At 39.7% G+C, this 22,478-nt stretch overlaps 1 protein-coding gene across 1 annotated transcript in view; it reads left to right on the top strand.

Moving 5' to 3' along the window:
- Positions 1–20,807, top strand: part of MEIOB (meiosis specific with OB-fold) — a 30,990-nt gene extending 10,183 nt beyond the window's left edge. Inside the window, exons 4-14 of the mRNA XM_055090689.1 lie at positions 1,159–1,290; positions 3,033–3,105; positions 5,293–5,488; positions 7,675–7,775; positions 8,687–8,739; positions 8,827–8,922; positions 13,391–13,492; positions 14,952–15,105; positions 16,853–17,036; positions 17,729–17,815; positions 20,370–20,807. Of these exons, the coding sequence (XP_054946664.1) occupies positions 1,159–1,290; positions 3,033–3,105; positions 5,293–5,488; positions 7,675–7,775; positions 8,687–8,739; positions 8,827–8,922; positions 13,391–13,492; positions 14,952–15,105; positions 16,853–17,036; positions 17,729–17,815; positions 20,370–20,489 (1,298 nt within the window). The 3' untranslated portion in view covers positions 20,490–20,807. The remainder of the gene's footprint in view (positions 1–1,158; positions 1,291–3,032; positions 3,106–5,292; positions 5,489–7,674; positions 7,776–8,686; positions 8,740–8,826; positions 8,923–13,390; positions 13,493–14,951; positions 15,106–16,852; positions 17,037–17,728; positions 17,816–20,369) is intronic.
- Positions 20,808–22,478: the final 1,671 nt, after the last annotated feature.

Raw genomic sequence — 22,478 nt, 5'->3', positions numbered from 1 at the left:
TGTTCTTTTTGACGATAGCCATTCTGACAGGTGTGAGGTGATAGCTCATTGTCGTTTTGATTTGTATTTCCCTGATAATTAGTGATATTGAACATCTTTTCATGTGCCTGTTGGCCATCTGCATTTCCTCTTTGGAAGAATGTCTATTCAGTTCTTCTACCTAGTTTTTAAATTGGGTTGTTAGTTTTTTTGATGTTGAGTTGTATGAGCTGTTGATATATGTTGGATATTAACCCCTTATTGGTTATATCATTTGCAAATATTTTCTCCCATTCAGTAGTTTGTCTTTTCATTTTGTTGATGGTTTCCTTTGCTGTGCAAAATCGTTTAGGTTTAATTAGGTTTCATATGTTTATTTTTGTTTTTATTGCCTTTGTTTTAGGAATGGATCCAATAAAATATTGACACAATTTATGTGAAAGACTGTTCTGCCTATGTTTTCCTCTAGGAGTTTTATGGTATCTGGTCTTACATTTAGGTCTTTAATCCATTTTTAGTTTATTTTGTATATGGTTTTAGAGAATGTTCTCATTTCATTCTTTTATGTGTAGCTGTCCAGTTTTCCCAGCACCACTTATTGAAGAGACTGTCTTTTCTCCATTGTAGATTCTTGCCTCCTTTGTTGTAGATTAATTGATCATAAGTGTGTGGGTTTATTTCTGGGCTGTCTATCCTGTTCCATTGATCTATGTGTCTGTTTTTGTGCCAGTACCACGGCTGTTTTGTATTACTTTTTTAATTAGCAAAACAATAAAGAAAGTTTATTTTGGAAAAAAAGTACTTGCTGACCCCTAGAGGTATCTTTTAGCAGCAGACATTTATTTGTTTTGAAATAATTTAGATCTGAATTATGACTTAGGGTAAAACAACAGTAAGAGAGAAATGGAGACTCTAAGCTAATATCTGGATGGTTCAAGCCTACATGTTATTTCCCTCCAAATATACAGATAACTGGGGAAATGGAACATAGGGGTAACAGTGAGGTGAGTTATCTACCTTGGCAGCTTAGAATTCATAAAAGCATAACTTATATAATTTATATCTGAAATAATATTTTACACCATGTGTTTGAGTGTTTTTAGCATCAAATAATCATATTTGTTCAAAGTTAAAATAAAACTTTTCATTTGAAAAATAAAAGCATTGGTTTTCCCTTAGATATTGGATCAGAAAGGTACACTTTCAGTTTCACCATTCGTGATTCAACAACCCATTTTGTAAATGCAACATCGTGGGGCAAGGAAGATTATATCAGATCACTTTCTGACGGCTTTCGTGTTGGAGAGTGCGGTAAGCTGGCATTGATTCTTAAACTGTTTCTCTTACAGTATTATTCCCATGATATGTTTGTGATAACTACACTGAGGGAGTCAAAATGAAGTAAGACACAATTCTTATTCTCAAGAACCTTACCAGAAAAAAGTCAAGTGTTAAAGAGTATAACACAAGGCATTCAGCATTTAATTGAAACATACAAACATGATAATCACATATTTTTACCAAGTAGCTCTATGATCTTTGGTTTATTTCTATTTCACGTTGCATCAGTCCCTCTTGTGGCTCTAATCATTTATCTTTCTGTAACCATATAATAGGGATGCTAAATAGATTTTGATAAAAGATATTTGAATTTTTAATGGATTTTAAGAAATCTTCAGCCTAAAATACCAAATCTTTCATATCGTCTACCCACCCCAGTAGCCCTCTGATGGTACAGTGTAGTATATTGAAAAGAACAAGACTTTGAGAACAGGTAGATCTGGATTCAATTCCAAGTACCAACATTTATTACATTGTGGCTTTGAGAAAATGTCTTAATCTTGTTGGGTCTCAACTATGAATTAACACCCTATAGATTCTTGTGAATGTTAAATGAGATAGTGTGCCTGTTATAAAGTGTAGAACTTAGTCACTCAATAGATGACAGCTCTAGCCTCATACAAGAAACAAGAAAGCATGTATACCAGCTCTCTTTCATGGTAGAAAAAAGAAGGGAAAGGGTAACACAGACAATTAAACTACTCCTCTCCAACCCTGTAGTATCAAGCAGCCTAGTACCCATAGTAGTTACTCAGCACCCAATCATATTATTAACTTTCAGGATTACATATAGTATCTCTCTAATTGAATAATAAGGTAGTTGAACATATGGACTATGAAGGCAAAAAACTTTGCAAACGGTCACAGGGCACACTACAAGCAAAACATTTCTTGGATGAATGCCAGAACATTAGTTACCTAGAGCTAAAGATATATTTCGGTATTAACCTACGTTCCATGTTCATGGTTGTTGTGAGGATGAATGAGATAAGGGATTTTAAAGGTGTAAATCTGATGATGCTTATAGAAGTAAATAAGATTTTGGTGTGGTAGATTAAAAAGATTACAGATTTTTGAATTAGAATTACAAATAGAATTAGAACAGTTCTAATTCCAACTCTACTACTTTCTAGATATAATAACTCAAGAAAGTTATTTAACCTCTGTGAACTTCAATTTCTTCATTTGGAAAAAGGGATAATAATGAGGGATGGTTGTGTGAGGAATTAGCAAAATAGAGCACAAAAATGTCTAACATAGACCATAGGAAATGGAAACCCTAAAATGTTAAGTCATAAAGCTGATAAGTTGTGGGGCTCAAATTAGGACCCAGATTTTGCATTGCTCTTTCTAACTACCACTATTATTTTTGAGGACAACTGTGAATTGGGTGAAGATCAATTTATTTTATAGAAGGGCATGTTGTAACCAAATCAAATGTTCAGTGTAACTATTCAATAAAGTAATATTAATGTGGATCATATGTTGGGATTTAAACACAAAGTATAAGAAATGTCATCTGAGATCAAATTGATTGGTCATACCCCAGGATTCTGTTGCTCACAGTGCCACAAGAAAATGATTGTGAAGGATACATAACACCAATTCAAAATTAGAAATAACATTGTAATGTTCATTGTTATGTACACTCATTTTTAAAATTTATCCTGTTACTTTTTTGTAATAGCATCATATTTTCCCCTCTGTTTTAGTGATAATTGAAAATCCCCTGATCCAAAGAAAGGAATTAGAAAGAGAAGAAAAGTTCAGCCCTGCAACTCCTAGGTAAATCTAGCACAGAGGTCAGAATGATTATTACTTTATGCCAGAATGATTATTACTAATAAGTTTATGCCAGAATGATTATTACTAATAAGTTTTTGCATGTCAGATTAACAGAGAGCTTATTAAAGGTGTATACTTCAGTTTGAAAATTAGGAGTTTAATTCTGCTTCACAATATTTATCTTTGATTATGAAATAATTTACTTTGACATAGGCTCACATAATAAATGGCTTTGTTTTTAGTACTTTGATTCTCATTCTTAGATTACAAAAATCTGACTCTAGTCACATTAAAGCTGAACAATGAAAAGGTAAATCATGGAAGTCATATATCCATTTTTTCATCTCAATTTATAACTCTCTTCACATGCCTTACTATCTTAGTTCAGGTTACCTGGAAGCAGAGCCCAGAGGAGGATTTTTGTGCAGATGATTTGTTGAGGGAGAGCCCTTAGAAGCAGCCAGTAAGGATAGCATTGGGGGAAAGGTGAGCAAAGAGGCAGGTTCTGCAGGAGCCCAGTCTCATCCTGACCCAGATGGGAGCTCTGGAGCATGAGTGGCACCTCAAAGTGGTACCACCCTAAAGAAAGAGGCCTGGGCTTTTGTACCCTGTATTTACAAGTTATTGGCTGAAGTCCACCCCCTACTCCTGCAGAGGAGGGAAGGCTTAAAGGTATTTCTGGCTGAGGGCAAATCTCGAGAGAGAAGGGTGTAGCTGGTAAAGAGCTCTGGGTGGGCACAAAAGTCTCTACTACACGTGCACCTGCACCCATTTTTCTGACCTCATCTTATAGGTCTCATTTCTCTGCAGCCACATGAAGAGTCCTCCACTTTATGAATATCCTGGGCTCATTCTGCACTAACAGCATTGCGTGTTCACGTCCCTCTGCAAAGAACAATCTTATTTGCTCTTCTCATTGAAGTGTCAGCTTAAATGTCACCTCCTTAGATCTTCCCCCACCTACTCTGTCTGTAGTAGCCCTTCCAGTCTGCATTACTAGGACTTCGTCCTGTACACAGGGTATGTGTACCATCATAACCCTGATCACAATCTGGGATTATTTGATTAATTGTTCTTATCTGTTTCCCTCTCACGCATGTAAACTCTGTGAGATCATAGATCTTGTGTGTCTTCCTCACCACTGTACCTGCTGTGCCTAGACTAAGGTCTGGCACTTAATAGGCTCTCAGTAAGTGTTTATGGAATGAACACATGAATAGAGGGAGGGAAGAGCATCCTTGGCAGAGGGAACAAACATGAAACCTCCTGGCCTTTTCCAGAACAGTTAGTAGTAGTTTAAACCTTATGAAACTGTTGATGTTTGACTACGTTTTTCTCTAAAATGGCAGTTTCATAGCCTAGGAATATGATGTGGCTGGAATATAGGCAGGGGAACAGCAGGAGGAGAAGCTCGAGAGAGAAGCAGAGACACTTCACAGACAGCTTTGCTTGTTGTACCAACTTCATGCTTTGGTGATGGCTAGCCCAGAAGATCTTTTGAGCTGGGAAATAATATATTCATATTCGTGGTTTAGGAAGATCACTTTGGCTACCTGAGGAGGACGGACAGTAGGGGAACAAAGCTTAGAAGACAAGCAGTAGTTTGGATGAGAAGTGATGAGGGAAACACCTAAAGCAGTAGCAGGGGAGGAGGCGGGGGGCGGGGGGGTGCCCTGGATTAGAGGAATAGAAAGAGGCTCCATGGAGGACACTTGGGAGTTGATTGGCTGGAAGGGGAAGAGCACCTCAAGTGTGTAAATATTGTGCATCTGTTCCTACAGAGCACCACAGAGGTAAGGGAAGCACATAGGCAGGTCAGTCAGTGTCATAGAGGTGGAAATCACCCTCCCCCCCCACACAAAATGTTTTAGAGTGCTTTTACACCCTTTTTTTTTTTTTACAGAGAAAGAAACTGAAACTCAGTATTGTGCAAGATCAGACTATTAGTGTGCTTAAAACTCAGACACAGTTGGTCTTTAAAACATTTTCTTAATGAAAATACATTTTAGTCAAAAAATATTTTACAAAGCTTTTCAATGTTTCTAAGAGTGAAAAGTATAAATCTTCTTAATATAATTTTTAAAATATAGTTTAAGTTACAACCAAAGTTTAACTGTGAACTTTGAAGTATTTTTCTATTAGAAAATCATTTGATATTAACTTTTGGTGTGTGTTTTTACAATTTAGCGATTATAAACTATTGCTCAGTGAGAATCACTCAATCGTAAAAGTTTGTTCCAGTTATGAAGTGGATGCCAAGCTACTTTCTTTGATATACTTACCTGTTAAAGAGTCTTGTGATTATTATTCATTGGGTGACATTGTTGCAAACGGACACAGTCTTGATGGGAGAATTATTAATGTCCTTGCAGCTGTGAGGTCGGTAAGTTAAAACCCCAACAAAGCCAAGTTCATTTTGGTGGGGGGAGTTCTATCATTTTATTTGTGTTTGGAAAGTAATAATCAACTGGAGGAAAATTTCCTCTGTATCTTGATCCATCCTCCATTGAATTTAGAAAATAACACTTCTCATTAAAGGGAAAGCAGCATTTTACCTGTGAATGAGTAGCAAAATAAAATTGTGTTTGAATGTTAAATGCAGTACATAGTCATAAATGATCCACTAACTATATGAGACCTTTTCATACTTAAGTTAAACAAAAGGCACAAATAGAAAGGGTAAATTCATTGACTTTAAGATCTCCAGGAAGTTCTTCGAAGGGGCTTAAGTTGAATAAATCAAGGAATCAATTCAGTGCGTGTTCTCAGAGCTGTCCTGAGTTGGGGGACAGAGTGAGAAACCCATGGTGCTGCAGTAGGGGCCCTGTGAGCTAATGCATAGCATCAGGTGCTGAAAAGCAGGGCAGAACGACACTCCATGGGGTGCCAGGGAATGTCTCACCATCCTTTGCTTCCACATCTCCCTCTTACCCAATTATTGCAGCAAGTTTTGAACTCCATTGGACAGACTAGAATCACTTGGCAGGGAGCAAATTTTCACAAAATAAAGTACATGAATAAAGGGGCAAGAACAATTTCTCAATATACAGAATGATGATAACCAGAAGACAAAAAAACGGGAAATAGATTTGGGTACTTATAGTTAATGTTGTAAGTAATTGCTAATTGCGTTTCCATATTAAATGACTGAGTGTCGACTATCCCCATGACAGGCCAACAGAGGTCTGCCTGCGTTGTTCCCCAGCCCAGCCCAGCCCAGCACAGCACAGTGCCTGCCACACAGTGAGCACTCAGTATCATTCAGGATGGAGGAATAAACACCCGATATGACAGTCTTGAAAAATGGGAAAAATTCCTTTCTGGGCAACTTAGGTTCAATCTTAAAGGCAGGATATGATCTCTTAAATTCCCTGAAATTCCATATAATGCCATTATATTACAATGTAGTAAGGATTTTCTAAAACGCAGTATGAATATAGAACCTGCAACAGCTTTTTCCATGTCCCCCTTCCTGCCTCCACCCCTTGAGTCTGGTACCACCTTTCATAGTATTATATTATTTCTTTTATTTTCATGCCTTTTCTCTCCCATTTTGCTTCCATCCCTCTTACATTTCCTTATCTTTACGTTTTTATTTAACCTGTTTTCTTCCTTCTCGCCTCTACTTAGGTCTCTTCACTTTAAAACTTCTTTTCATACAGTTTTCTTGCATGCTGTGATATGGTAGGCCTCTCTCATACTCTGGCTGTCCTTTCCTCTGACTTTCTTTCTAGATGCTCTCTTCTGCAGGCAGCTGTGACTCTTTCTTCAGCTCCTTCCCAAGGAGCTCAGCCCTGACAATAGATGCATGTGTGACAGTGGCATAGGGGGCAGCTGTCTGTCCATGCCTGGGCCATTGCTGTGTGGCCATCAGAGGTGCTGCTGTTCCATGTGAGAACTCCTGGGCCATTGCTGTGTGGCCATCAGAGGTGCTGCTGTTCCATGTGAGAACTCCCTGAGGGCACAGAAGGGCCCCTGAGTGCACCTCCACCTCCATGATCCTCTTACACCACAGTGTGGACTGAATCAGACGGTATATCAAAGCACATTCCCATGTATCCCTCATTCAGTTCTCCCCAGCTTGTCCCTAGGAAGGCAGCAAAGGGGGTATCAATATCCATACCTGGGCTAGCATGACGAGGACACTGAGGCCCAGAGACATAAATTCATCCAGTCACATGAACTCCGTGCCAGGCCCTGCGCTAAGCCATGAGGATACATAGATATTGAAAATGTACTTTCTACCCTCACTGAGTCCACATAGATGCCACCCAGGGACTTGTCATGGAGCATTTGTTCTGACATGTTGAAAAGATCCCACAGTCATGACTTAAAGCACACATATCTGTATCTCTCTTCAATCAAAGTGTGTGACTTACAACTTAAATACACCTAGTTCAGAGATAAAAGATGCTGTTAAATCATCAAATATATATTAGTGATTCTAGCTATTTGATATTTCTAATTTGTTGTTTAAAAGGTAAACATTTGAGTATTTCCATCAACAAATATTTAAGTACCTCTACAACTCTAGGTGAAGAAAAATAATGATTTTCTTCAATTTCTCAGGTTGCAGAGCCAAAATACTTTACAACTTCAGACCGAAGAAAAGGTCAGAGGTGTGAAGTTAAACTCTATGATGAGACAGAGTCTTCTTTTGCAATGATATGGTAACTTCCCACATCTGTTCCAAACTGTGAAATCTGTGCTATTATCACCAAGTCAGACATTTTAATTTCATCAGGAGATGATGGATTTCATATCAGGAGAGGAATAATGATATAGAAATGATATTTAAAAAATAAACCTTTCTCTTGTATGTTGAGTTATTACAGTCTATGATTACCTTAAAATGAGGTCTTTAGATGGCATGGGATTTCATAGATGGACTCTTCTGTAACTTGTTTATTATTGTACTCTGTTTTGTAACAAATCGTCATTTACTAAGTCTCATTGATAAAGAACAAGCCAGACTTTCTGTGATTCCTTGGGTGGTACCCTGGAGCCAAGCCATGGAAAGATGGTAGAAAAGCAAGCATTGTCACAGGCTGGATTCTATGGGGCTCCCAGTGTGTCAGATGTGGGGCAGGGCTACATCCTGAAGCATCACAGGGTATAACATGGTATTGTTTACACTTCAGATGCCTGGGTACCAAAGAAAGCACTTAATTTGAAACAGGGCTTCAACCTATCAAGTCCCCCGAGCAGTTTATCCATGGTGGGGGCCCTCCCTTAATGGCATGAAAGAGTGACTTCAAAATATTTAAACTTGTAGTCACTCAGTTCTAACTAGCCTGGAGTGGCCTGGGTGATAGGAAAAGAAGGAATTGAAGGAGCAGAAGTTGTTAGAGATGAATGGTGCTGAAAGGAATGATTTTCATAGGTGTTAAATTTTCTGTGAAATAGGCAGTGTAGCCCTGCAAAATGCAGGAGAAGCCAAAATCCTTAACTGTGCCTTGGACCGTATGGGGGATTATTAACCTCATCCATTAAGACATCCTTTTTCTGGTAAATAATGTGGTCACTGCCAGTTTTTTTCTAATGTATTTGATTTTTATCACTTCTTTTTTAACACATGCAGTTGGGATAATGAATCTATTCTACTTGCACAGAGCTGGGTGCCACGAGAAACAGGTATCATACTTCAATGATTGTGTTCAATATTTGTCATTTTTTTATCCCCCTGTGTAATAATTTTAAAATGGCTTTTTTCCCAAACAGTAATATTTGCCTCAGATGTAAGAATAAGTTTTGACAAATTTCGGAACTGCATGACAGCAACTGTAATCTCAAAAACCATTATTACAACTAATCCAGGTAAAAAGCTATCTGAAATTTTTTATCCCTTTGGAAATGACTACATCATGTATTCCAATATTTGTGCAGTGTGTTTAAGAATGAAAATGAGGGCTTCCCTGGTGGCGCAGTGGTTGCGCGTCCGCCTGCCGATGCAGGGGAACCGGGTTCGCGCCCCGGTCTGGGAGGATCCCGCGTGCCGCGGAGCGGCTGGGCCCGTGGGCCGTGGCCGCTGGGCCTGCGTGTCCGGAGCCTGTGCTCCGCGGCGGGAGAGGCCGCAGCGGAGGGAGGCCCGCATACCACAAAAAAAAAAAAAAAAAAAAAAAAAAGAATGAAAATGAAGCTTGGATTTCATTTGAATTAAAAGTGAAAAACTGCTTTATATGACTTTGAAAAACTTACAATGAGCTATATCTTTGACATCTTTACAAAAGAAATGTGAAAAACCAGACTCATTTAAAAAAAATTTATTTATTTATTTTGGGCTGTGTTGGGTCATCGTTTCTGTGCGAGGGCTTTCTCTAGTTGTGGCAAGTGGGGGCTGCTCTTCATCGCGGTGCATGGGCCTCTCACTGTTGCGGCCTCTCTTGTTGCAGAGCACAGGCTCCAGATGCACAGGCTCAGTAGCTGTGGCTCATGGGCCCAGTTGCTCCGCGGCATGTGGTATCCTCCCGGACCAGGGATGGAACCTGTGTCCCCTGCATTGGCAGGCAGATTCTCAACCACTGCACCACCAGGGAAGCCCCAGACTCATTTTTATTTGTTTTGTTTTTGTTTTATTTATTTATTTTTTTTTGCGGTACGCGGGCCTCTCGCTGCCGTGGCCTCTCCCGTTGCAGAGCACAGGCTCCAGACGCGCAGGCTCAGTGGCCATGGCTCACGGGCCCAGCCGCTCCGCGGCATGTGGGATCTTCCCAGACCGGGACACGAACCCGCGTCCCCTGCATCGGCAGGCGGACTCTCAACCACTGCGCCACCAGGGAAGCCCACCCAGACTCATTTTTAAAGCATTATCCCTTGTGATGATTTTGAGAGCTCATTGCTATTGATTGGATAACCTAAATTTTTGACTATTTAAAAAATAAATTTAATTTTACTGCATTCAAGTAACAGCACTAGAGAGTGGAGAACATATATATAGTATCATTAGTTCATAATTGTTAGTTATTGTTAAAGGGTTTAAAGCTGTTCCAGCATGAAATCAGGGAAGTAGGTTTGGGGAGATGAGGGGTTGGTGCCCTTAAGCATCCTCAGAGTGCTTTGTAGTGCAGATAGAAAGATCAACCCAACACTGCAGAAGAGTAAAGAATTCCCAGAAGTGAATAATCCTTCAAAATCTCAAGAAGATATAAATATAGTGGTATCATTTTAAATATAAGTTCACTCTACTGGCCAATAGTGAAGCATTAATAGTGACTGAGACCTATAAAGCAATTTTGTCTTTGACCAAACTTATCAGAATTTTTAGAAGTAAAATTACTCTGAGATATGATATAAAATAACAAGACTTTTAAAATATAAGTAGGTTGGATCTTGCTCATCTACTGTAGGAATGTTGTCTCCTTAAAAGCAGTATCATGGTAGGTGATACGACACTCATTGATTTGTTCTTGTTGAGCTCTCGTCTACTGTGCACATGCTGTGTGCTGGGCACTGTTCTGGGTCCAGTGACAAAACACAAATATCTCTCCTGCTCATGGAGCTCATGTCCTAGCAGCGGGGAGACAGAAAACGAACAATAAAGATAACACATCCACAAATTATGAAATGCTTGAGAAGTAAAAGAGGAACAGGGTCAGGAGGGTCTAGAATGCCATGGTGTGTGTAGGGAAGGTTGCTGTTTACATAGGGTGGTCAGGTAGGCCTCACTGGGAGGGCAACATTTGAGCAAAGACATGGTGAGGCAGTGAGGGGGTTAACCATGGGAAAAGAGCACACCAGGCAGGGGGACCAGCCAGTGCAAAGGCCCTGAGGCCAGTGTGGCTGGATCTGATAGAGCAGTGCAGGAGGAGGAGTGGAGGTCAGAGAAGAAATGGAGGCGATCGAGAAGGACTTACTGATAAAAGAATGCTGGCTTTTACTTTGTAGAAAAGGGGGAGCAGGGCAGTGACATTATCTAAGTTCTAAAAGGATTGCTCTGGCTTCTTTGTTGTAAATTCATGGGGACACAACCATGGTCTGTTCTTACCAGAGGGCAATAATGTCACTCTTCAATTACTTTTTTTTTTCTTTTGAGGAGGGTACTATGGTTTTTTATTTTTAATATTTTATTAATACTAATAGACTATTTTTAGTACATTTAATAACATCAATGATAGAAAATCTTCATCCTCTAAGGGTAAATTTGGTCTGGGAAAATTTCTAAAAGACAGTTGGATTTGTCTGGTGGAAAAGGTTATCAAGCTTGACAGTACTAATTGTATCGAAACCTCAAGACTAAGTTAATGAGACAGATTTGAAGGATGTTGTGCATCTGGCTCTGAAAACAGATTCAGAGGGGAAATGTCAAAGTGTTTTGAGCAATGCTAACATCATTAGAATAAATGCCTTATTTCTCAAGGAGACAAATATAAAGGAGAATATGTATAATGGTGTGTGAATTTCAATATGCTTATTTAAATCAGTCTTATTTCTAATTTCCTGGGCTACACATGCCACAAAGAAATTAAGAACCTCTAAATGGTTTGAGCTTTCATCCTAGCCAGCATGTCCAGGCTTCCTGCTCCGAGAGAGTTCATCAGATGGGGAAGGAAGAATTTCTGTCCCCCCACAGACAGTCTGGGATGACCCTGTTGTCCTTAGAGCTCTTGACAGCAGTGCCTACACCCCACCCTTCCTACCAGCTTCTGTCCCAGGATGCTCATTAATTTACAGATATTTAGTGAATGCCTTTTATCTGCCAACTACTGAGGTAACTTTAACACTTTCTGGAACAAGGAAGTACATGAGTGGATGGATGCTCAGATGGAGGAAAGGATAGTCACTATAACTGAAGTACAGAAATGAAAAGGCAAAACCCCTGTCTGGGATTCCAGTCTAGTTCTTAGAAAGAACCAACAGTGATAAGACTTGTGGTACAACAGGACGAGGAGGAAGAAACCCTGACTCTGTCCAGGGGAGTCAGGGGGTCCAAGCATTGGCAGGACGGTTGGCAGAATGTTGGAGATGGTGAGGGAGGGCTGAAGACAAGCAGATGTTAGAGGTTGGGGCTTGGAGTTGAAGGGTGTCAGAGTTAGAGAGCCCCTCTTCAAAATCAGATTCGTGCCTTCTGGCACATTATCTCACTATTCCTGAGGATACTCATGTCCCAAATTGAGGAGCAAGCTTTTTTTGTTTTTTAAAGTATTTTATTTATTTATTTGGCTGCTTCGGGTCTTCGTTGTGGCATGTGGGGTCTTTAGTTGCGGCACGCAGGCTTCTTTCTTGTTGTGGCGCAGCTCCAGAGCACACAAGCTCTCTAGTTGTGGCACGCAGACTCTAATTGTGGTGCACGGGCTCCAGAGCACACAGGCAGGCTTCTCTCCAGTTGTGTCACACGGGCTCTAGAGCACTCGAGCTCAGTAGTTGCAGTGCGCAGGCTTAGTTGCCCCGTGGCATGTGGGATCTTAGTTCCCTGACCAGGGATCAAACCCACATCCCCTGCATTGGAAGGCGGATTCTTAACCACTGGACCACCAGGGAAGTCCCGAGGAGCAAGGTTTTTTTTTTTTTTTTTAATTATAAGAATCTTTAAAAAAAATAATTTATTTATTTTTGGCTGCATTGGGCTTTCTCTAGTTGTGGCTAGCGGGGGGCTACTCTTTGTTGCGGTGTGCAGGCTTCTCATTGCGGTGGCTTCTCTTGTTGTGGAGGATGAGCTCTAGGCACATGGGCTTCAGTAGCTGTGGCTCGTGGGCTCAGTAGTTGTGGCTCATGGACTCCAGAGAGCAGGCTCAATAGTTGTGGCACACGGTCTTAGTTGCTCCGCAGCATGTGGGATCTTCCCGGACCAGGGATCGAACCCGTGTCCCCTGCATTGGCAGGCAGATTCTTAACCACTGTGCCACCAGCTAAGTCTGGAGCAAGCTTTTTAAACAACCTTAAAAAAATTTTTTCTGACTAGAAAAGTAATATATATAAAATTCAAAAAATACATAAAAGCATAAAAAGGAAAAGAAAGATCAGCTGTAAATTCACCATCTCGTAAGAGATAATCATTTCCTTGATACATATTCTTCCAGATAATTTTGCTCATGTATCTTTTTTAAAATGAAAGGGAATTAATTGTATGACAATGTTTTGTAAGCTGCTCTTTAAACTAATGATATCTGTTGTACATCTCTCTGTGTTAATGGAGCACCCCATCACATTGTTAATGGCTTTGTAATATTGTGTTTGATTGTATTCTTATACATCTTCACTTTTTACTGTTAAAAATAATTTTGGATCATTTACAGTGATTTAAAAAATAATCAGTTTGCTGCTTACTTATTATGCATTTTCAATTAAGATACACCAGAAGCTAACATCCTATTGAATTTTATAAGAGAAAATAAAGAAACGAATCCTCTGGATGATGAAATTGACAGTTATTTGAAAGAATCCACAAATTGTAAGTGACCTTTAAATATTATTTGAATTTTTAAAAGGCCAGAATTTGGGTCTATAAAGTTACTTAGTAAAAGATATTGTATTCCTATTATGTAACTGCTACACTTCCACTATTTATTTATTTATGGCTGTGTTTGTTGGGTCTTCGTTTCTGTGCGAGGGCTTTCTCCAGTTGCAGAGAGTGGGGGCCCCTCTTAATCTCGGTGCGCGGGCCTTTCACTGTCGCGGCCTCTCCCCTTCCGGAGCACAGGCTCCAGACGCGCAGGCTCAGTAGTTGTGGCTCACGGGCTTAGTTGCTCTGCGGAATGTGGGATCTTCCCAGACCAGGGCTCGAACCTGTGTTCCCTGCATTGGCAGGCAGATTCTTAACCACTGCGCCGCCAGGGAAGCCCTATACTTCCACTTTTAAAAAGGTAGTTTAAAACTTTTGGAGGCTTATGTAACCTTTTGCCAATCTGATGAGAGCTATGACCCTTTCCCCAGAAAAGTAGCTGTACCCACACATAGAATTTTGCATAAAATGTCATGTGTTCACAGACCCCAGACTGAAGCTTGACTTTATAAGGGATGCTGGGACTTCCCTGGCAGGCCAGTGGTTAAGACTCCACGCTTCCAAAGCAGGAGGCGCGAGTTCTATCTCTGGTTGGGGAACTAAGATCCCACATGCCTCGTGGTGTGGCCAAAAAAAAAAAAGGGATGTGGTTTGTTGCCATCTGTGGCTTATGCTTAGACACTCAGGAGAATGGGGAAAAGCAGAGGGAAGACTTCAATCATTCCCTGAAGGCATGTTCTTGTAACTTCATCCTAGGAGGTGAAATACTTCCTAATAATTCCTCGAGAGAGAGTGACAATTGAATTAAGCATGAAATAAGTTATTCTGCAAGTCACATTAACTTGTAAAAGAAGAACTTTGTTATGCTTTTCTGGGGGATATTTAACATGTTTCCTTTCTTTCTTTCTGTTTTTGTTTTTTGTTTTGTTTTGTTCTGTTTTGTTTTTTGGCTGCGTGGCGTGGCTTGTGGGGAACTATGCCACGCAGTGCAGCCAAAAATAAATAAATAAATATAGTCTCTTTACCATTTAAAAAATTGAGTTGACTTGTCTTTTTCTTATTGATTTTTAAGAATCCTTTAGATATTCTGGATATGAATCCTTTATCTCCTTATAGATTGCTAGCATCTCCTACTCTATGGATTGCCTTTTCATTCTTTTAATGGAATCTTCTGATGATCAGAAATTATTCATTTTAATAAAGACTAATTTCTTATTCTTTTCCTTTTTTGCTTTTATGTCCTTTTATATAATCAGTTTTAATATATTCTATGTAATAATTTTTCTATTACATAATTTAAGCTACTACATATTCTCAATTGAGCTTTGTAGCTTTTCTATTTGGATATAATCCTTTGGAGTTCTTAGAATGTATTTAGAACTTCCATGACTTTTCTTTATTTTTTTAGTAAATACAATAGTTGATGTCTATACAGTTGAACAATTAAAGGTAAAAGCTTTGAAGAATGAAGGAAAAGCTGATCCTATCTATGGAATTCTTTATGCTTACATTTCTACACTGAACATTGATGATGAAACTACAAAAGTAGTTCGAAATAGATGGTAAGCAACCAAATTACTTTTAGAAAGTTCATTCTTGTAAGAAATAAAAACAGTTATTGTTGATAAATTTTAAACTCTATAAAAGTTAAGCTATTCTTTGACATAATAGTGGTTATGCATTTGAATAGTGGTTATGCATTATGCATAAGTGGTTATGCATTTGACAAACTATTTAGATTCAAAATTATAATTGCCTTTTAAAGCAAAATTTAATTTACTGTGTTTCAGCAACCTAAAATAGAAAGATATAATAATGCCGAAACTTTTAACTGGGATGACAAACTATTGTTTTATGACAATTCGAAAATTAGTTTGGTGACCACATCCTATAGCAATACAAGTAATAGCATTTTAATAAATTATTTCAACTGTATGAAGAATATGATTTCCAACCTCTCCTAGGTCAAAGTTAGTATCTACTTGCATAGAAAAGTAAACCCAAGTAGATTTAATAATCTTAGCCAAAAACTGCTGGCAAGAAAATTCTAAAATGTTATTGTGAAAATCTCCCTATGGATTTATAATTGACATTTTTATTGACATAGTTCTATATTCACATGGCACTGTAAGAAATAATATATAAACTGTACACTTTGTCCAGTTTCCCCCAATGGTAACATTTTGCAAAACTATAGTATCACATCATAGACAGTAATGACATTAAATCCACTGATCTTATTCAGATTTCCCCAGATTAATATGCATCGTGTGTGTGTGTGTGAAATTTCATATAGTTTTATCATGTGTAGGTTTGTGTATCAACCACCACAATCAAGAAATTGACCTATGGATTTTTAAAACATTGTATGATTTGGTATTAAAGTTGAAAAAAACTAATGTAGAGGCTGTTGTGTAAGGCAGGTGTTTATTTTTTGAAAAATATTTTTCAAAAATTAAAAAAAATGTTATTGTCTCCCTTATTTTTCCTACATCTTTAATATTGATATCTGAGGAAAAGTATCTAAAATTTAATTCAAAAGTGATCTGTGGCTTACAAGAAACCAGTATCTTCAGATCATTCTCTCTGCTTGAGAAATTTGAATTAGTCTTTCTATTCAAATTGGCAAAGTAATGACTGTTTCAAAAATATAGAAGAGCATGGAATTACCCCTTAAAGAGAGGAGAATGTGTCACTAGCAGTACTAGCAGCATTTACAGTGTGAACCTCCCCAAACCCTCAGGTTATTCTGTGGATGTACAGAGGACTTAGTACAGGACCAAGTGAGAATTCATGGAACCCAGGCTTTCTAGGCACAAGACAGGATTACTGCCTTCAAACTCTGAGCCAGGAGATAAACAAACATACCTGCAATAACATGGAATAAGATGTGATAGGGTGTAAGTCCGTGCTGAAGTGTAAGTTGTGCAGCCGTTCAGAGAAGGGAGGGGGTGGGGCTGGGGTACAAGTGAGGAAGGCCCCAGTTGGGGAGTGATCCTGGGCAAGAACCCCAGCATGGGGGAAGGTAGGAGGCAGAACTGTGAGAGGACTGGCTTGTCCCAGTTTCCGAAGCAGGAATACTGAAAATGAGGTTGACTGCATAGAAAGCATGTTGTATTGCTGTGCATTGTTCCTTGTTATTTTGTAGGTCTATTTTGTACCCTGCTCAACGCTGAGCACTCTGTAATTACTTACTCTGTAAATATTCCAGGTGCTGACTTAGGCTAAAAGTCTAAGTGATAATTCTGCTGGAGATCAGATTTGACACTTAGGGCCTTCACATTCTATCTTGTCTTTGTTTCTTTTCAGTTCAGGCTGTGGTTACATTGTAAATGAAGCATCCAGCACTTGTACAACTTGCAACAAAGATTCTTCAGAATTTAAATCAGTTTTTCGCAGCTTCCATATGCTAATTGATCTTACTGATCATACAGGTACCCTCCATTCCTGTAGTCTCACAGGAAGTGTTGCTGAGGAGACTTTGGGCTTCACGGTAAATAACAAAAAGGAAAATATGTTTAGAAATACTTCCAAATTGAATTCGCTTGCCCAAACATATAGGTTATTTTGGTGAACATTTGATAGAAATTAATTCATTAATAAAGAGGTCTGGGAAAAATCAATCTTGACTTAAACACACATTGTTTTAATGAACAAATAATTACATATTGCTTATTAAAATCCTAGCTAACATTAACTGTTAGGAATAACAAGAGAGGTCCGTGGTGACAGTGGAGAATAAACATGACATTTTATATAGTCAAATAACAATGGGCAAAACAACACCTTGGAGACACTGAGCAGGGTCCTCTGTGAGGAGGGTTTGGCAGTATTTCACCTACCCAGGTGTATTAGGTCAGCCACGAGCTCTTCCTCAGTCTGCCCCATAGCACAGCAGCAGAGATTAGCTTGTGTGCTTGATGTTAGGTTTGATGTTTTTTATTGTTAGAACCCACTTATGAAGTTTACCATTAAGCCTCAGTGGTTTCCACTTTGTTAAGGGGGGATTTCTGTGCCAAGCCACCTGGCTGGCTTCAGACATTCAGTTTAGAGCCTTACTATCTAGCCTTATCTCCTCCATCAAGAGAATTGGTCCATTTCCAGTGAGCAAATTTGTTTTACATTATTGTCAAGATGAGTTATCTATATATTCTTTGGAAATACTTGTTTAATTTTTTTATCCAGGTAAATGAGTTTCTTGCAATGACGGATGAACAGAAAACAGCATTAAAGTGGCAATTTCTTTTGGAAAGAAGCAAAATTTATTTAAAAGTTAGTGCATTTTATAGTACTATATTATTCTTTTTTAAAAAATATTTATTATTTGGTTGTGCCAGGTCTTCGTTGTGGCAGGCAGGCAGGCTCCTTAGTTGTGGCGTGCGAACTCTTAGTTGTGGCATGCATGTGAGATCTAGTTCCCTGACCAGGGATTGAACCCGGGCCCCCTGCACTGGGAGTGTGGGCTCTTAACCACTGTGCCACCAGGGAAGTCCCAGTACTATGTTATTCTGTATGTTCAAGCAATAAGAAAATCCTGGAGTATGACGTAATAAATTAGGGAATTTGTTATTTTTTTAATAAATTTATTTTTATTTATTTTTGGCTGCATTGGGTCTTCGTTGCTGCCTGCAGGCTTTCTCTAGTTGCAGTGAGCGGGGGCTATTCTTTGTTGCAATGCACGGGCTTCTCATTGCCGTGGCTTCTCTTGTTGCAGAGCATGGGCTCTAGGCACGCGGGCTTCAGTAGTTGTGGCACGCAGGCTCAGTAGTTGTGGCGCACGGGCTTAGTTGCTCCGCGGCATGTGGGATCCTCCCAGACCAGAGCTTGAACCTGTGTCCCCTGCACTGGCAGGCAGATTCTTAACCACTGTGCCACCAGGGAAGCCCAGGAATTTATTATTTTTAATAATAAATTCCCAGTTCCCAGATGTGCAGAAGGATTTGGCTACCATAGAAACAGTGGAAGTAATCAGCTTTTTTCATATAGTATAAAGAAGTTACAAATGATACAAAAGAAAAAGACCAACAAAGAAAATATTAACTCCGTTAATATTAACTCCAAGGCTAGGAACTGGGCTTTAGAGTCAAAGCTGGGTCCCCCCCACCGCCCCCATGTGCGATGCTCCTCACTTCAGTGAGGAGTATTCAATAGCAAGTTAAATGCTGCGGTGAGACAGACTTGGGTTTGACTCCCAGTCCCACCATTCCTCAGCCTATGTGACCCTAGGGAGGTTAATTAACTTCTCTAAGCCTCTAAAATTCTGTGCTCCTACAACTCTGATCAGAGCAGACTCCTGCAGCAGTAGCAACACTTCAGTGTTGCAAGGCCACAGAACCTTAGTGTTAAAAGTGTAAAATGGGCAGTGGGACAAATTCCTCTTGTTTTGCAAATGAGGAAAATAGGACCAAGAAATGTTGCTTCTTGCCCCAGGTCACAGGTGAGATAGGGCTACAGTCTACATTATTTCAGATGTTTCCTCTTTTACACTCTTAAAAATTTTTGAGCTCTTAAGTGAGTTATATCTGTCAACATTTATTGTACTAGAACTTAACATTGAGAAAAATTTTAAATGTATTCATGAGCACACATTCTTTTAGCAATTAGAACAATATATCATCTCATGTCATGTAGCCTCTCGAAAACTACAGTGCACTCTGGTGAAAGAATGAGAGTAAGAAAGGCAAACAGCATTTTTGTATTATTATGAAGATAGCTTTGATCTCATGGATACCCTGAAAGAGTCTTTGAGAACACTGGGTCTGTTCCATCTCAGCCTCGTAAGCAGGTTTTCCCATTTTCCTGTGGCTTCCTTTCCTTGCAGCCTCAAGCATATCTGAATAGATTGCAGACATGGAGTCACCAATGGCCTCAACAATATTTCTAGAACCTCAGTTTGAGGCCTCTTTACCACTAGGCCAAAGGGGGAAAATTACAGTAATATACTGCATCTCTTCCACCATTTGCATGAATCCACCTAAATACTGTACTGTCTATTCCCAAATCAGCATATACTCAGATCCTTGTCAAACTTTGTGGTTTCCCTCCAAACAGGAGGTACCAGTTGCTCTGAGTTTGATCAATTTAAATTCATGGTAATTTATTTATAGTTTCCCAAACTTGATTCAAATATAGCAACAACTTGCTCTCAAGTAAATGGATATTGTACCTTTCCAAAGAATATGTTAAAAAGATATTTGTCAGGGGCTTCCCTGGTGGCGCAGTGGTTGAGAGTCCGCCTGCCGATGCAGGGGATACGGGTTCGTGCCCCGGTCCGGGAGGATCCCACGTGCCGCGGAGCGGCTGGGCCCGTGAGCCATGGCAATAAAGATTGTGAGCCTCAAATACAACTTCGATTGTTATAAATCAGTTAAAACAGAACATGTAATTTAAAAAATAAGAACTTACATTGCTCTGCTAATAAGATAAAAACAAAGGATTTCCATATAGGACATTATGTATATTTATCATATTTCAATTAAAAAATAATGGCTACTTAAAGTGGTTCATTTGGAGGGATTTCAAAGTGAGTTATTCATTTCAATGTTTTAAAACACATAGTGATATTAGTATCACAGATCCTTGTAAGATCTGATATTAGTGTTAAAGAATAATTTTCAAAAAGGTTAAATTGACTCATACAAAATAAAATGAATACATGTCAAAGATTTAATTCAATTCATTAATTAATGAAGGAAATTAAAATGCCTAGCTGATGTGTCCTTCCACTCTATACTAAATAAAATGTTGGTGAGAGTGCTTTGTAAATTGTAAAAAGTGAGACATCATTATTAATCAACTGCATCATGATATCGTTGTGCTCTAACAGGTCACGTTACTGCTGTGGGTTCACGTCTGTCACAATTGGTTGTTTGAACACACTTTAAGCCCTTTTTTCTACATGTTGGATTTGAAATCCCAACTTTCCTACCTGAGAAAAAGGTCATGAAAAATTGATGTGGATTTTTACAAAATCACTGTCAGAAGCCAGATCTATAATTTTTCTCCCAACTCTGCCTGAGACTGGAACTCTTTCCATTGTCTTACAGCTTTAACTGAAGTTTTTGTTCATATCTGTAAAGAAAACTCATTGCTGTTCTCTATTTGTGGTCATTGGTTTTCAGCTTTGTATACCAGGTGATTTTAAAAACTAACTCTCTTTTTCTCCCTGCAGTTTTTTTTATCTCATAGAGCAAGGGGTGGACTGAGAGTGAGTGTGCTCTCCTGTAAGCTCGCAGATCCTATTGAGGCAAGTAGGAACTTGTCTGGACAAGGAAATATTTAAAAACCAGACGTCATTTTAAACTCTGGAAAAGAATACGAGTTTTAACCGCCTTTAAAGTGGAAAATGAGTTTGAAAATTACAGATAAAATTGTATTTTGTTCAAATGTGGTGAGAATGTTTCTGTAAATTGTTATTCTGTTTCCCCCTGGAGTCGGTTAAGAGTAAATCCTAAAATCTCCCTCTTATTCAAGTTCATTTCTTAGAAGCCCTTTTCTACTGGCTTTGCCCTCTCTCTTCCCAAGTTGGAAAATGTTTGCATGAATTAATAAACAAGTTTAATCTTTCCCACAGATATGAATGATTTCTTTTCTTAAGCCCCTTTCCTCTTTGTCTTGTTTGCCTGGAGAAAGATCAGAACCTATAAAAACAACGTGGCCATGGCTCAGACTACTTTGCTGGAGCTGATGGGCATGGACGACCGGTTCTCCCAGTGCCGGGTGGGGACGGCAGAAGTCCTTGGGTGATGCTGTGCAACTGTTTTGATCACTGTAGAGCTTTTCTAGTCCGTTGCTTTCTCTGATGACACATCAGAGCTACCCGATGCTTGTGAAGGCTTGCTGACTCAGGCTTGACATTTGTGAGTCTGAATCGACTCGGGGGAGACCAACTTCAGAAGTTTCACAAGCGGTGACGAGTCTTAGGAACTTGGAAGGGTGGGCGACCTGCTCTGCTTTGACAGGGCGACGGCCCCTCCACTTCAGCTGCCTTTGCAGCAGCCCCAGAGCGCTCTGCTCAGCTCCACACCATCTCCGGTCACTGGTCACTTGCTTCAGGGCACAGACCCACCACTGCGGTCAGTGTTGATCCACAGTGTGGGAGGTTTGTCCAGCATAATTTGGGTCTGGCACTTCAAAGGCTACACTTCACCCACCACAGGAGTGAAAAAAAAAAAAAAGTAAGTGAACGAAATTCTTTTATAAAGCTGGTGTTGGGAGATAAACTTATCTTGTCAGTAATGTTTTCTCTGGCTTTAACCATATGCAGCCATGGGGGAGGGATATGAGTTGACACTTAGTGTGTCTAAATTGTGGTAATAAATGAAGTAATGAAGATCTTGACCATAGTTGTGCAAATATCAAGTGTACCTGATGAAGGGCTTCCTTCCTTTCTCCCTCGGGGAGGGGATAGGTGTGTTAATCAGGGTGAATTGTGAAGGTGGACAGGGAAGGAAGGAAGGAAGGGAGGGAGGGAGGGAGGGAGGAAGGAAGGAAGGGAGGAGAGAGAGTGGTGCAGGGACAAGGATGCCTGGCCCAGATAGTGTGTCCGGCACTGCTGTGCCAGGCCTCCTGGGGCTCTGACCTCTAGCAGCAGGTCTCAAAGTGCCAACACCTGGCACTTTTGGTGCCAGAACCAGCTGTCTGGGCTCCTATAGTCCATGGCCCTCAGCTGCTCTAGCTGTTTCACCACTAGCCTCAACTGCATAATACAGGTGCAAAATACCAGCATTCTCAAAGTAGGTGCATATGCAGGACTCAGTGTTCCCTAACCAAGGCCTGTGAAGGCCTAGTGGGCAGCAGAGGGCTCTGCATGACTTCCTCACTGCTACCATGGTGACCTCTCAGTCTGCTGGCATTTAACTACGAGACCCCATGCCTGTCACTAGAGGGACATCACAGTTGCTTATTTCATCTGATGAAATTGGAATCTACAGGG

The sequence above is a fragment of the Physeter macrocephalus genome, chromosome 14 (genome assembly GCF_002837175.3).
Source record: "Physeter macrocephalus isolate SW-GA chromosome 14, ASM283717v5, whole genome shotgun sequence".
Taxonomy (NCBI): Eukaryota; Metazoa; Chordata; class Mammalia; order Artiodactyla; family Physeteridae; genus Physeter; species Physeter macrocephalus.
Note: the sequence above shows the minus strand (reverse complement) of the source record. Positions and strands in the feature narration are given on the sequence as shown.